This window comes from Macaca nemestrina, chromosome 1, assembly GCF_043159975.1.
Source record: "Macaca nemestrina isolate mMacNem1 chromosome 1, mMacNem.hap1, whole genome shotgun sequence".
In the NCBI taxonomy this organism is placed as follows: domain Eukaryota; kingdom Metazoa; phylum Chordata; class Mammalia; order Primates; family Cercopithecidae; genus Macaca; species Macaca nemestrina.
The window spans coordinates 173986437-174002220 of NC_092125.1; the positions used below are offsets into that span (position 1 = coordinate 173986437).

General features: G+C 40.8%; 1 protein-coding gene across 18 annotated transcripts in view; it reads right to left on the bottom strand.

The window, feature by feature from the left end:
* The window catches only part of LOC105495149 (FGGY carbohydrate kinase domain containing), a 440526-nt gene that overhangs the window by 75729 nt on the left and 349013 nt on the right, over nt 1-15784 (bottom strand). For 16 of the 18 annotated variants that reach the window (XM_011764399.2, XM_071092363.1, XM_071092364.1 and 13 more), the window contains one exon: nt 13784-13878. The exons of the other annotated variants lie outside the window; for them this stretch is intronic. In XM_011764399.2, the coding sequence (XP_011762701.1) occupies nt 13784-13878 (95 nt within the window). The remainder of the gene's footprint in view (nt 1-13783; nt 13879-15784) is intronic. 18 annotated transcript variants of the gene reach the window in all.

The following is a 15784-nucleotide window of genomic DNA, read 5'->3' on the forward strand; positions in this document are numbered from 1 at the left end:
ACCCCTCTTAGGAATCAAGGGATGACAGGAGGCAGTGGTGTGACCAGAGCCAGAAGCAGGTAATGTCAGTCTAGAACGGAAACCAAAGAAAAGCTGAGTGGCCAGAACAGGGACCTGAGAAAGCCTGGGAGCTGGAATCAGATAGAAGATGCAGCTGCTGCTATAGTGAATAGGAGAAAAGACCTGACTTCTGCCTGCACATCAGTCATTCTCCCAACGGTATCTCCCATTGACCAAGCCTGCCCAGAGGACAGGTGCAAGGGAGCCTAGGAAGTGTAATACACAGCAGAGCAGGGGAAGGAGCACTCTCTGAGAGCAAGCAGGCAAAGGACCAGCCCACCCATCTTTCGGTAATGTACGTAAAGCATTAATACAGCATGTGATTTATAGTCAGCTAATAGTAATAATAGTTATCATCATAAATATTACTATAATTTTGTATACCTCTCATTGAGAGTTTATTCATAGCAGTAACTGTGCCAAATACTTTCTACATATCATCTCATTTAATTTTCACAACAATTGCATGAGGTATGTGCTCTTAATAGTCTTATTTTTATACAAATAAGTAAGCAGGCTTAGAGAGGTAAAGGGTCTAATTTAGTGCACAGCTACAGGATTGAAATATGGCCCGATTTATTACTTATAATATGAATCATACTGCTAATAGTAAAAGAGAGGGTACTAGATAAGCTGAACATGAAACTCCTCTCAATTACTGGAGACCTATATCCAGGGCTGAGAGCCTAGAACACTCTGTGAGCATTAAGTTTGCCCTTAAAAAAGTAGATATTAAAAAAAAAAATAGAGGAGAGCGGACCATCTTTCAGGGAAAATATTTCATAGGGTAGCAATTGTCCAAATGGAGAAAAAAATACATCACTTAATGTGGTTTATAAAAGTCCACGGCATTCTCTCTTAAAGGCACCAGGGTATTTTTGCTATGAGGATGCCAAGTTCAGCAGTCTCTGTGGGCTTGCTGTTTACTGACATTTGATATGCTTCAACATCTGTTGCCCTTCTCGATTGATGGGTGCTTCATTTTAGCACTTCTCTGATGCCAGGCTGGTACAAAGCTTTAGTACTGAGGTCCTATGAGACACTCCTAGGTCAGTAACACAACTTTGTTTGCAAAGCCGGCCAAGGGAAAGAATATTCATGGGAAAAGGTGAAGGGACATGCTATCTATCTACCAAACTGGGTATTCTTGGTATCCCTGAGTTATCAAGTGACATCTCCAAAAAGCTATAAACCCAGCCTATCCTAGACCCAAAGTCAGGTTTCAATGTCATGATCTAGGCTCTCAGCAAGGTGGTATATAATGAATTCTGCCTTCTTCTATAAGAGTTCCATGGAATGATTTCTAAGTTCCTTTTAAAAGAAATAAGTATTTTAGAATTTGGTATAAGGAAAAACGTGCTCTCTTTTAAAGAATTGGTATACTTCTTTGACTCCACATGACTTCACATATTTCCCAGTTTTGCCTTGCTTGCGTGGAGTTCAGTCAAAATAACCTCCTAGGGGATTGCTTGAACAGGTGTTTGAGGCTGCTGTGAGCCATGATTATGTCACTGCACTCCAGCCTGGGCAACAGAGTGAGACCTCATTAAAAACATAATAATAACTGCCTAGTCCAGGTCAGAGACCATAGATAAGCCAGATCTGTCCCATAGATATTTGGTGTGGCACTCACCAATCTAGAGTTAAACAATCTGATTTTCAACATCCTTTGGCAGTACTTTGAGTACAAATATTAGTATTCATACTTTTCTAGTACTTTTCTCCTACCTGATACAGAATCAAATCACCTTGTCCTTTGCTGGTATCGTCCCATGTTTTTGTGTGTGTGTGTGTGTGTGTGTGTGTGTGTGTGTGTGTGTGTGTATTTTCCTCTTTTTACATTGTTTCTAACTTGTGAGTTTTATTCCAGTAACCTGTTTAGTCACTTATTGTACGCTTTCTTAAATCCTTTATGGAAGCAGAATATGAATGACAAATAAATCGTTCTGTTCGCTAAGCAAAACTGCCAAGATCAGTGCAACAGTTGCATTCCTACTGCATCCTAGGGCTAATGCTCTCTGGTGAGTCACTTGCGCCTGCTCTACCTGCCCCACCTGTCAAAGGGTCACCATAGCTGTAGGCTCTGCCCCACCATTCCCTCAAACAGAAGGAAAGAACTTCTTCCTCAATAGTGAGTGAGAGGTCTGGACATCCTTGAGAAGCATCTACCCTATTTCTAGCATGTGACATGCAAATGTAGCTATAGGTGCCCTCCAAAGCACAGGGCTGTGGGGAATATGCAGAGGGCAGGGCTGGAGCCAGCCCACTTGAGTTTAAACCATCGTTCAGCCACTAACCGTCTAGGTGATCTTAGGTGAGCTTTTCAATAGCTTGGTGCCTCAATTTCTTGCTTAATAGAGTGGCACAATGATACCACCTACCTCATAGGGTTGTGGTGAAGATCAAATGAACACAGGGAATGATAATAGTACTTTTCTGCTGAACAGGCATTGTGTTAAATGTGCTTTCATTCACAGAATCTTTGCAGAAACTCAATGGGGTAAGTTAATATGGAACTGAGCTCAGAGAAATTAAGTAGCTTGACCAGCCAGGTGTGTTCATACAGCTAGCAAGTCGAGGAGATGCCATCACCATGAGGTTCAGCAAGGTGACTTAGAGGGCTACTTCCTGCTGCTCCATTTGATTTCCTCTTACCCTGCCTGTGATGGACTCAGCTCACTTATTCTTTCTACTCCTTACCCCACATACTTGGCAGGTAGTTGCTAAAATATCACAAGACTGAGGATCCAGCCGTCATTACTAATATTTACTATGTTGAGCTGAAATGGAGAGGTATTTGTCCCGGGTTGAGGCCGAAGCTCTTTCTTCTGCCTTCAGAGGAGGCACTTTGCTGCAAAGATGAAGAGCATAGGCCTGGGGGCTCCCACGGTGCCCTGAGTTCTAGCTCCATCACCAGCCAAAGGCTGCCTCCTCTGGAAGACTTTCCCAGCCCTCTTAAGACAGTGGAAGTCACTCCTCAAATGCTCCACCATTCCATTACAGAGTAATTGCAACTTAAAGAATAGCCAACATTAGTAAGACTATTTTGCTTTATATGCAGTAACATGTTTACTCCTTACAACATGAGTTACAAGATAATAGATCTCTACTGTTATCTTTTACAGGTGAGGCCTCTGAGACACAGAGAAACTAAGTAACTCACCCAAGGTAAGTGGCAGAGCCAAGATTTGAGCCCAAGCAAATAGTCTTTGCCATTACCTTAGACTTTTTCACAATTGTATTCATCTGTGTCCAACCTCCCCCCACCAGTAGACTGGGAATTCCTTGGGTACTGACATTGTGTCTAATTCTTCCTTGTCCTGCTACTGTCTAAGGGTGTTCCTGTCACATGTAGGCTTGTACTGATGAGCTTTGGCTTAAAAAATGAAACAGTCATCCTCATCACCTACTTTGAATTGAGGCCCCCACACACGACTTTTCCAGATCTAGTCCACTGTCATCTGTCAGCCAGGCTATCACAGCCCACCCAATCTCCAGCAGCGGAGGAGAGCAGAAAATGCATCCTGGTATCACAGGAAGGACCTGAGTAAAAGGTGCATTAATGGGGGCAAAAACAAGCCAGCAGAGTGATTAATTTGGCTTCCCCTTCAATATTCTGTTTATACAAGTTCATTATATAGCACTTAATTACTAATTTGCCCTACTTAAACCAAGAGTGCTTTTAATTTTTAATGAGATAAGGGAAGAAGATGCCTTTACTTAGTAAGGAGCAGCTATGTTATTTCCTTCTTTTGTTTTGCCCAGCCAATTAATAACATTTCTAAGGAAATGCATCCCTCTCATGAATTCTTTCTCCCTATCTTCTTCTCGACCTCCCAGGTTTAAAAAGAGATGGCAACAGACAACAGCCACTTAGAAACAAACTGAATTCATCTCTGACCTGGCTGGCTGGGCTGGGCAAGGCCTTATAACATGGAGTAACATCGTATTCACAAACAGTGCTATCTGATTTGGGGGAAGCTGGGTTGTATCTATTCCCCGGAATCATGAATAGCATATGTATACAGAACATAGTCATAGGTCTCCATATAAGGCAATCCTCCAGCAACGCTGCTTTATTTCTTGGTGTTAATGTCAGATAAGTTTAAGCACAGTCCTGGGATAGCCTACAAACAGTGAGGGGCATGGACTTTGGAGTCAGATCTGGACTTGGGTGCTGGCTCTGTCACTTGCTAGCTGTTAGACCATAGGCACATGACTTAAACTTTCTGGGCCTGTTTCTTGTCTGTAAAGATGAAGTGAATTATCTAACTTGCAAGAATTAAATGTCATCTAAAGTACCTTAGCACAGTGCCAGGCTCAGGATAGGTACAGACAAATACTTGTTTTCTTCTCTTTAGCAGAAGGTAAGGTAGGAAAATCAAAGCAAAGAAAGGGATTCCAGTGTTTTTATCATTACCTACAGAGCAAGGATTCTAGTTCAGTGCTATTCAAAGGGCCCGTCTGTAATGGTGAAAGGAGTTTGCCCCAGGATGTAAGCCAGCACACCGATTCCTTAATTGAGAACATCCTGCTATGAATAAAATGACAGCTGAACTAAACAGTACATTTGGTGACATAATTGATTTACATTCTGATGCAAGTTCCTTGTTTCACAGCAAACCTGAACTAACCATTTAGAGACTGTCCTCTAGCCTGCAGACCACTCTGAATAGTCCAGGCTGGGTGACTCAGTTGAATATCTCCCAGGGCTTCTGAAGATCTCTTCCCACCCTCCTCTGAGCTTAGAGATGTGGCCTTATACAGAATACATCAACAGGTTCCCTTGCTCTCTGACTGATTCCAGCCAATGGTGAGGCTGGCAGGAGATTAGAGAGAGGGAGAATAGAGGGAGAATAGGGTTAACAGTGCAGCCCTTTTCTTCCAGGGTCACTGTGCAGTCTCCACACAGCCCTCTTTTCTGGGCTTCCAGTAACTTCACTGTTCGCTCGCCTCTACAGGCCCAGCTGTTACAAACCCCAGGGTCACATTCTCCCAGTGATTTCTCTGTCTCTATGACTGCAATTTTGTAAACAGTCCCTCTTTTAAACACTCTCAAATTACTCTAATTTGAGGGTGCCTTCTGTTTACCTGTGAGGACACCAACATTTACCAAAGGGATATTTTGATATACATTTAAATTCTTGTCATCTATTTCTGATACTAGTTTTTAAAATAATGGTAATCACTTACCTCCGTAAGAGTCCATTTCCAGTTGTGGCTGAGCTGAACAGTCCTTGGTTTGGGAATCTCAGGTTAGTACTTGGATTCTGGCTCTATCACTTTCTAGCCATTGGCTTTGGTAACTCACTTACTGTCTCTAACCCTGTTTCCTCATTTGTAAAATTATTATAATATTATAGAAAATGTCTTTATATACAACTTCTTTTTCTTTTTTTTTTTTTGAGATGGAGTCTCGCTCTGTCGCTCAGGGTGGAGTGCAGTGGCGCGATCTCTGCTCACTGCAAGCTCCGCCTCCTGGGTTCAGGCCATTCTCCTGCCTCAGCCTCCTGAGTAGCTGGGACTACAGGTGCCTGCCACCATACCTGGCTAGATTTTTTTTTTTTTGTATTTTTAGTAGAGATGGGGTTTCACCGTGTTAGCCAGGATGTTCTCGATCTCCTGACCTCGTGATCTGCCCCCCTCGACCTCCCAAAGTGCTGGGATTACAGGCGTGACCTATACAACTTTTAATATGGTATAACTTTTTAAAATGTTCAAATTTCTTTGAAATGCATACAATTAAATACATGCTACTCAAGATTCTGATCCTAGCGCATGCTAGTTTTTTATTATTCACTGCAGAGGATCAAATACCTCTGTTAGGAAACTATAATTATGATTTCTTTTGTTTTCTTCTGCATATTCTTGATCATTTGCCTAAATGCTGCTACTGAAACTCTTTTAAGACACTGTACCTTCCACACTCTGAATCGAACCTCAAACTTTTTCTAGTAGTATGTATGTGTATATGTGTGTATGTGTGTGTGTGTATTTTTCAAGGCAATTTTCACAATCACAGAATATTACTGATTTAACTAAAAGCCTTGTCTTTTCTGATCTCTCATTTGAATCCATAGCTTAATTTACTGTGTTGAATACTATATAGCACGGATTTCATTGCTATTCACCAGTTATTTTAGTGTAAAGAAAAAAAAACCCATTTCTAGTTTATTCCAAAAGGAACGTTTATAATAAAAAGTAAAGGCATAAACAGTAATTAGAGTGAGGAGTTAATTACTGACAGGCACTTCTTTCTATGAGATAAATCTTAAACATTTTTGTTTAGGTTTACACCAGTATGAAGTGCCCTATTTAGCAAAATCAAGTCAAACAGGTAAATCTTATTACAGAAAGAGAGTTCTGTAATCCTTCAAAGTTTCTAAGAACTTAGTAGATGTTTAGCCATTGGTTGCTTTTATAAAAGCCCAATTCTTACATTCCTGAATAAAAATTGTAGGGGGGAGGTGAGAGAGATATTTGGGAAAATACGTTTTGTTAGCCTAAATCTTTGTGTTAATAACAACAGCATTTAAGTATCTTTTAATTCAAGTTCTTTTAGTCTATTAAAGTACTCCTTAATCTATTGTACTTCATTATTGAAGTATCTTTTAATTCATGTTCTTAATTAAAGTGCTTTTTATATCTACCTAAAGAGCATAGGTACCTTTTAAATCTACCTTTTTATGTCTATAAAAAGTAAACAGGCATATATTATGATTAAAAGCAAATAAGTAGAGCAAAATAATACCAGTGAGTATGGTCATTCTCTGGGGAAATGAATTAGAATATTTCCATACCAAAGAGGTCATCCTGCTTATTTTTATTTCTGTGTGGGACACTCAACCAAGGAATGATGACAAATGTGTAATGCTATTTTTTATAAACCATACCACCTTGTGAGAGGTGTCTGAGTTGCCATCGTGTACTTCCCTAGCAATGTGTATGTATTTATAGGATATGGTCTGATGGAATACAAAGAACATGGGCTTTGTATTAAACAAGTTATACCACATTTCTGTGCTTCAGAGTCCTCATCTGCACAAAGGTCGCTGCTACCAACCACTGGGTTGCTTCAAGGACTCTATGAATGACAATAGATGGAAAGTAACAGGTCCTGTTTTTGGATCACTCTGTAAGGAACAGGAGAGTCAAATGATATGTATCTTATATTGAAATAATTTCATTAAAAAATTACAATTTTCAGCTAATGTTTTGACTTTTATATCCATGGTATCATTCTGCAAACTGCATTGGAACCAGAGGTTTTATAATTAATCAGAACTTGATCTATTTTTGTTTTATTCTGTTTTTTTTTTTTTTTTCTTCCCCGGAGGGGTCGAGAAAACTCTTAAAAAAAAAATGTATTGTTAACCAGGTGTGGCAATAAGGGTAATGAATGTTAGGTCCAACTTCATATTCTTAATTGAATTCTTCTTTCAATGATTAATTATTATGCCCTTCCAAAGTTTTCTGTTGACTTTCTGAGGGACATTGACATATGGGACAGGATACTCAGAAAATTCAATCAGTAATCTGAATCTATTTAATTAGGAATCAGAATCTCATCCAGAAACACATGCTTAAGCAGCAAAGGGCAAAAGGCTACTAAAAAAAACAAAACAAAAAAAAGCTGATAATATCAGGACCATATGTGAAATAAGTAGGATTATAAGAGGCTTGGAGATGAAAGTTAAACAGAACTAAAATGGAACTAAAATCCATGGCAAAAGATTCCTTATATACAAGAAATGTAAACCCTGAGTTTTCAGACCCTACTGATGGGAGTATAAATTATTACTATGTATCAGAACCCTAAATGTTGGGCACACTTTTTGCTGGAACAATTATATGCCTCTAATTTTATTTTACAGAGATAATTTAGGATGTGTGCAAACATTTAGTTACAGAGATGTCAGTTGCAGCATTCTTTAAAACAATGGAGAAAACCTAAATATTCAAGTCTGGAGGACTGGTGAAATAAGCTATAATATATTCTATCAGGTAGAAAATTATGCAGCCTACAAAAATGATAAATAAAGAAGGTTACTACATATTTTTGAGTATAGGAAAAAGGTCTATAAAGATAAAACTTTATGCATTGTATAATATGTTTTGTAATTTAAAACTATAAAATGATTTAAAAATGTGTACAAAAAGACTAAGAGAACAGAAACCATAATATTAAATAGTTAATAACTAAATAATTTAAAATAGATTATTTTAGGATAACAAGATAAATGTTTTCATATTTTCTTTCATCTTAATTACATTTTCTTTTATCCCCAATGAACATGAAATGTTAGTATTCCAGAAAAAGAAAAAAAAGTGCAAGTAAATTAAATTGAAGGCACTAAGAAATGGGATGGTTTCATACTTCTGAACATCTAAGTATTTCAGTTTTTCCTAACCTCTGGAAACTAAGATAATGATAATCAGCTTTATTTTGCAAATAGCAAAACTGGTATTTATGGTGACAGAAAGCCAAATAGAGCTAAAAAAAAAAATCACAGAAAGTTGACTCTTACAAAATAAAACAGAATGGGAGACATGCTATACACAAAAATCATAGGCTCTGAAATGCAGAACAGGTGATAAGTATAACTGGCTCTAAATGAAGTGAATTTCATGAAAAAGAACAGAAGGAGAGGTTTCAGCTGAGCAATGAGGATGTTTGCAAGGACTGACCTCAAGGGTAGACCGACCACTGCGGTCGGCATGGATGGTTTATCTTGTGGGCACACATTACAGAAAGGGTGAGTAATCACAGCTCTCAACTGGCCACTTATATGTATTGGTCTTGAAGACACAGGAGTCTGTCTGGAACGTGACAGGGAAAGTTGATGGTGGGAGTGCATGGAGTCAGTGATTTACAGGGGTGGCAACGCTCACACAGTGGGAGGAAGGAAGGTCTGTGATTAATTGGCTGATTCCAAGGGCTTATTTTCTTTACACTGGTACTCCCCTTAAACTGACTGCTGAATGCATTTTGATCTCTTGTCACTGTCTCCTTTTACTGATTTTTGCTTCAGATGCTTCCTCCACTCCTTCTTTTCAAGGGTGAGGGGTAGTGGTTCAAGACAAATAGCACTGCTGGAATTAAAGCTTGTTTTGTCTAAAAAGACTTGAATAAAAACTGCCCCTGAAGATAAGAAATTACAGAAAGTTAATGACATCTGCAGGGGGCCTAAAGGAAACAGAAAGTGGAGGGTCATTTCATGTTGCTGTCTCTTTGCCATTTGATTGGGTTTTCTCTCACAATGACTTGAAACTGCTTCTTGTTTTATTTATTTGTCCTTGTATTTCTTAGAATCTTTTAACTGTCTGTGTTTAGAAAGTGTAAGCATAGTGATATTTCATAAACTTAGTTTTTTTCCAGTTTGTTGATTTTCCAGGACCTGGGAGCCTAGAGAAGTGTTATGGAACACTCTCAGCTTCTAATTATAATTATTTGTTTTCCAAGATATTCAGAATTATAGAGGATCATTTTGTACTCTACTGATGATGGGGGAGGGATCAAGTAGAAAGGTCACAGAGGTCAAGACTACAGGGATTCCACATTCCTAAGGGTAAAGGGAGGGGAAGTGGACTGCCTTCTTTGTGTCCCCTCCCACCTATTCAATAGCTAAACTTTTACCGTAAGAGCAGCATATCTGTGGCTTGATTCCATATTATTCATTACACTGCAGATATAAAGGTGATCATGATTTGCCTTCGAGAATATTTGTCCTCAAGGAGATTGTACTCTTCAGTAAAGACACAGTTTTGAAAACTACTAAAAGGAAAACACCCTTTCTAAAGAGGGACAGTTCTTTAAGATAGCATTAGTCATTGTGTTCTTTAGAATGAACGAATGGGTGTATCAGTCTCCTTTGTGAGATCCGAATTTGACAAAGAAATAGTAAGAAGACTTTAGATGTCTAAAGGGAGAGAAAGCAGGAAAGGACAGGGGAAGAGAGACGGAGACAAACTAAGAGAAGGAGAATCTGAATGGATAAAAGAACAGAACAAGGAAGCTAGGAATTGTCAGCATGTTTCAAAATTTGAAATATCAATAGATCTTGTTGTTGGCCAATCTTTCATTAAGGCCTCACCAGAAAATTCCATCCAGTCTCCCTTTCCCTGATAAAATTCTCCCAGAATTGACATACACAGAGTCTACAATAGCTACAAGCAAAATCTACAGCTGTGGATCCATTGATATCACCCAAGAAAGGTATAGGACTCCACCCCTGGCTGAAAATCATCCATTCAGGGGCCTATGAAATTCGGAAACCTTGTCTCCTCAAGCATATAAAACTTTTCCCTACCTCTATTGTCTGGGTCCTCTGGATTCTCCCCAGCCTTCCCAGCATCTGAAGGAGGTGACTCTGGCTGAGTCTACCAAAATCGGCCTATCTAGATAAGAAGTGAAATCCTCCATCTAACCACCAGATGTGTGGTCCATGAGAAGACAAAACATCTGACTTGCTGGAACAGTTGAGGTGCTGGCAGGAATTGCTCAACTTTCTGAAGAAAGGAAAGGCAGGCACCCTGCAAACCAAGCCAGGGTCTCTGAAGTTCAAAGAAAAGACTGTGTTGAAGTTCAGGTTGAAAATATGAATCACAGAAAGAAAGCAATTCAGTTTTGCCTGACCTTGCCAGAATCTGGAGCTGGTCCCCAGACCTGAGGCACAAAGGTCAGCCCCTCTTCTTTGGAGTGGAGCAAATGATGCTAAGTCTACATACATTTTCATTTTCAAAGCAGTTCCAAACATTTTATCATTCTAATGACATTGATTACACCTGAGAGGTCACTGGAACCTTCAAAGGCTCTTTATCTCAATAGTCCCATATGGGTGGCAATTCTTATTTAAACATTAAAAAAAAAAATACATAAAACAGACAAATAAAACAAGTACCCAGAGAGAACAAATGACATTGTCTGAGGATAGTAAAGCAAGCACAGAACTCCAGACTATGGGGATTCTGTCAGGTAAGTGACGACAGATAAAACCTCAGGCCTCTCTCAGCTGGGGGCTCCCTTTACTAGATTGTGTCTCCTGAAAACGATCAGGACAGGCACACTCATCCTTGGGTTGAATAGGAGACATGAGCTTGTCTTTACAACGCTGTGAGCCTTGCAGCTGCTACTCAAGTCATCAGTTCCAAATCTGATCTACCATATCTTAGATTCTGTTCCAGAAGACTAACAGCAAATCTCACGTAGCCAAGATGTCAGTGTGGAGTTAAGCTCAGCTTCCAGTTAGGGGAAGATGTAAATGGAATTCCTTTAGAGCTGGAGATCCCAGTTTTGAATAAGATATCAATGAAGCCATAAGTCATGGTATGAAGCACCTGGTATAGCAGCCTCATCTTGACATGCTATTCTCTGTTTGAGCTACAGACTATCTCCTGATTTGTGACCTATGGCATTTCTTTTCAGAAAATACACCACTGAACACTTAAGAAGTCAGAAAATATTTTTAAAGAAAAAACAATCGAACACATTAGAAAATGAATGACAATCAGGATAAGATATAGACCCAGAGAGACCTTCATTTCAATTCTGCTTCTACCCTTTCTGTGTAGCCTTGGACAAATTACTTCAAACATCTCTGAAACTTGGTTTCCTATCACGGAAGGATAAAAACATGCATCCTGCAAGCAGGATGACTGTCAAGATTAAATGAGGTGTCTTATCTCAGGCTACTATAACGAAATGCCATAGACTGGGTACTTAAACAACAGAAATCTGTGTTCTCACAGTTCTGGAGGCTCAAAATCTGAGATCAGGGTGCCAGCAAGGTCAGGGTCTAGTGTGAGCCCTCTTCTGGCCTGTAGAAATGGACTTCTTGCTGTGTCTTCACATGGCAGAGAGAATAAGGAAGCTCTCTGGTGTCTTTGTATAAGGGCCCATCAGACCTTCATAACCCATGAGACTAGGCTCCTGCCTTCATGGTTTCATCTAACCCTAATTATCTCCCAAAGACCCACCTCCATATACCATCACATTGAGGGTCAGGGCAAATTTTGCAGGAATACAAATACTCAGTTCACAACACAGGGCAACCTCTGCAGAACCTTAGTAAGCATCCCTCCCGTTTTAACTTTTATAATTTGTCACAGGAAGTGCAAGATACCTAATTGTGAGAACATCTCCTACACCGATACACTAAAATAATAATTGACCATTTACTGATATTTCGACAACAAATATCTCCATGTGCTATTTTTGAGACAGGACGAGACTACCCAGAAAAAGTCAAGAATTAAACTATACCATCTTTGTTTAAAGATTCACTGAGAACCCACAAGAATTCATGAGTGGATTTAATTCCTTGTGAGGGAGATTTCACAGTCATTAGTTTCAGAGGCTTGGATAGTGTGTACTGTACCACATTTTCCAAAATGCAGTACAAACAACATCACAGTTTTAAATCTGTCTGTTCCTAACAGTGTACCCTTAAGTTTTGTAAGCTTTCTGGATCTCTATTGCCCAATCTCTGTGGTTCATGAAGCATTGTTATAGGTATTAGGAAGATTATACAAAAAGCACCTAGCACAGTGTCTGGCACATTAAGAGGTTCACAATAAATGAAACTCTAATTACGGAGCTACTAGCTACCTGGATATTGTAGTCCTAACCTTGAGACCATGAGCAAGTCATTTGGACACTCTGCTGCTTAGCTGAACAAATATCTCTTGAACGTTCAGTTGAGAAGTGGGAGCTAGACTTCTTGATTCTGGCATTTACTAGCCGTTTCATTTAGGCTGTTATTTAACTTCTTTATGCCTCAGGTTCCTCAACCATAAAATGGTGATAATAGAGTTGTTGCAGGGACTAAATGAGCATGCTTGATACACAGAAAGAACTCACGATGTACTGTTAATTACTATTACAGATAAAGAAGTGGAGGTACAGAGAAGAGTGTTTAGGCCACAAGAGCTGGCAGGTAGTCAAGCCAGGATTTGAGCCCAGGTGGTCTAATGCCAGAGCCTGTACGCTCCTAGCCTCCACATCACATTCGTTCTTTATCTTGTATTATTTCAGCACTCAGAACCTCTCCACAAAGCCCCATGTGTGCAGAGTCTTTCGCAATTTGGTAGGAGGGAAAGTTCTGCCTCTCACCAGAAACTAGTATGTTTCCTCTTTTTGAAAATAAGAATTATGCAATTTATCATGTGTTCTTTTTTGTCTTGGCTGCCAGGAAGCTCAGAGCCAAATTATGTGTTTAATCACAGCCACCAAATTGTTTCCTTCTTCCTATATCTTTGTTCCTTATTTTCCCTTTTAATTCCTTTTTTAATACTAACATTGTCATTTGTATGTCTTGTTGATAAGAGGCCTTAAAGGTATTTGGAAAATGGTGGGATTGCCATAAGCTTTTAAAAATCTGAAATACACACGAAAAACTGAGGTTTTGAGGCTTACCTGTTTCATGTGCTCAAAGAAAAGTGGTCAAGGGGAAATTTAAAAGGAATAATTTAAAAGGTATTTTAAAGAAGAAATAAAAAACAAAAACAACTGAAAAACAGAACGACCAACACGAGCTGAGGCCAAGTCAAATGAAAACTGCAATAAATATGTCTGAGGCTAGAAGTGTTTGTGCTTTCCCTGGCTGGAACCTATCATTTCTTAATTATATCCTGTGTGTGTTTTGTAAAATGCGAGCTGCTGTCAAGAGGAAGGTTGGCCTCAGACAGGGGAGGAGCCACAGCCCACCCCCTGGTCTTCACATACCTGTACAGAAGCGAAATCCCCTGAGGCACAGGCACCCAGAATAGCAGCACCCACAAGAACAGACTCCACCTCTTGCGACAGGACCACAGGCATGCCTGCGCAGGACAAGGCCACACCTTGGTTAGGGAGCAGAGCCAGGGGAGTATGAGGAGCCAGCAAGCAGCCACAGTGGCAAAAACACCTGACATCAGGCAGCAGCAGCCCCCCTCCTGACTCCCCACAGTCCTCCCTTCCTTGTTCCTTGGGATTATTTGGTTCTAAAAGATTTCACTGCCTGTGCCTGCTGGTGCAGTAGCCAAGGGCCCAAGGGAGCCAACACCATATATATCAACTCATGAGACCTCAGTGCCCAGGTTTTTCAGGCTTCTGCAAGCTGCTACCTGCCATTTGATTCAAGTTCAGATCCAGAGATATTTATTAAGTGCTTTGCTGGCCTAGGGAATACTGAGATGAATCGCACTGTGCCCTGCTATTCAGGTTTCAGAAAGAGATGGATGACAGAGAGGAAGGCTAGTCTCTCTCCAACCAGGGGGTTGGTTCTTTAACTGAGATGTGCTAAGGGAAGGAGGTAGCAAGACAGGGTATGATTCATCCCTCCAGGGGCTTCTCCCCTCTCTCAGGGTACATGCCACAGTCCTTACAGTGGCTGACAAGGGGCCCTCCCTCCCAGATCTGGCCCCACTTCTCCCCCTCTGATATCCTCCTTCTCTCCTTCCAGCCACATAGTCCTGGCCTCCTTGCTGCTTCCTGAGTGTGCTTCGGGGCCCTTACCCATGCTGTTCCCTGTCTGGAACACTTCCTCCTCGATGCCCACATGCTAATTGCCGGCCCCTCCTTCAAGTGTTTCTGCAAACATCACCTTCCTACTGAGCATTCCCTGGCCATCAGATTTAAAATTACAACTTCCCTCAATATTTCTTACCCCCTTAACTGCTTCATCCCAACATTGTATTTTGCTTCATTCCAACATTGTATTTTACTTACTTGTTTAACGTCTGTCTCCCCTGCAAGAACTTAAGCTACATGAGGGGAGGGACCCTGTTTTGTCTACTGCTGAATCCCTGGTATTAGACCAGTATCTAGCACACGGTGAGTGACTGAATGATGAGGGAACACATTTCTGGGGTAGTGGTCATCACAGATCACAGTGGAGACGAGGCTTAAACAGGCATCTGAAGGGTGAGCAGGGGTCCACCAGGCAGGGAGGAGCCCTCCGTATGCTAATGCCCAGAGGTTGAGGGTTCATGGTAGGTTTAAGATTAATAGAAATAATTTAGGATTCTTAGGTCTATAATGTATAGATTGGTCTGCTAATCCGGAGATGGCAGCAAACTTTACAGAGGTACCCTTGTGGTGTAAAACCTTCTTGTAGTCAAGCCATAAGAGTTATTTTCCCAAAGCTTAAATTTCTTTTCCTATCTTGTCTGAGATTTTCCTGAGGCACTCTCTCTACATCCCATTACCTCCCCACTCAGTTCTTTCCTCCAGCTACCCAGAGAAAGAGGGCAGGGGACCAAATTCCCACAGACACCCCAGAGAATTTAGAAATACCAGCCCTCATCTGGGCCGGGGCTGAAGGCACTGCCAACGTGGTGTTGGGTGGGAATGCTGGGAGAAGCTCAGACCTGAGTTTGTTTCCTGGTTCCACCAGCTCTGTGTCCAGCAAGTCACTTACACTCTTTTAGCCTTGGTTTCCCCAAATGCAAAATGGGAATGATCATAAGATGTACCACACAGGTGTGTTGTGAGGCTTAATGAGAGGGCACATAGTTGGTGCTTAGCACATTTCCTGGCCTACAGTAAGCCCTGGAGAAATGATGGCTGCTACTGTTAGCATTCAGGTGGACGGCAAGTGTAGCCTCTCTGCATGTACTAGACCTGGGCTAAAAACTGGGTAAGTAGAGAAGGGACAGTAAAGGTTCCCATCAACCATCCAGAGGGGAAGGACAGATGCCAGGCCACACTGAAGGGCTGTGCTGACCCCAGCAGGAGAGAGCGCTA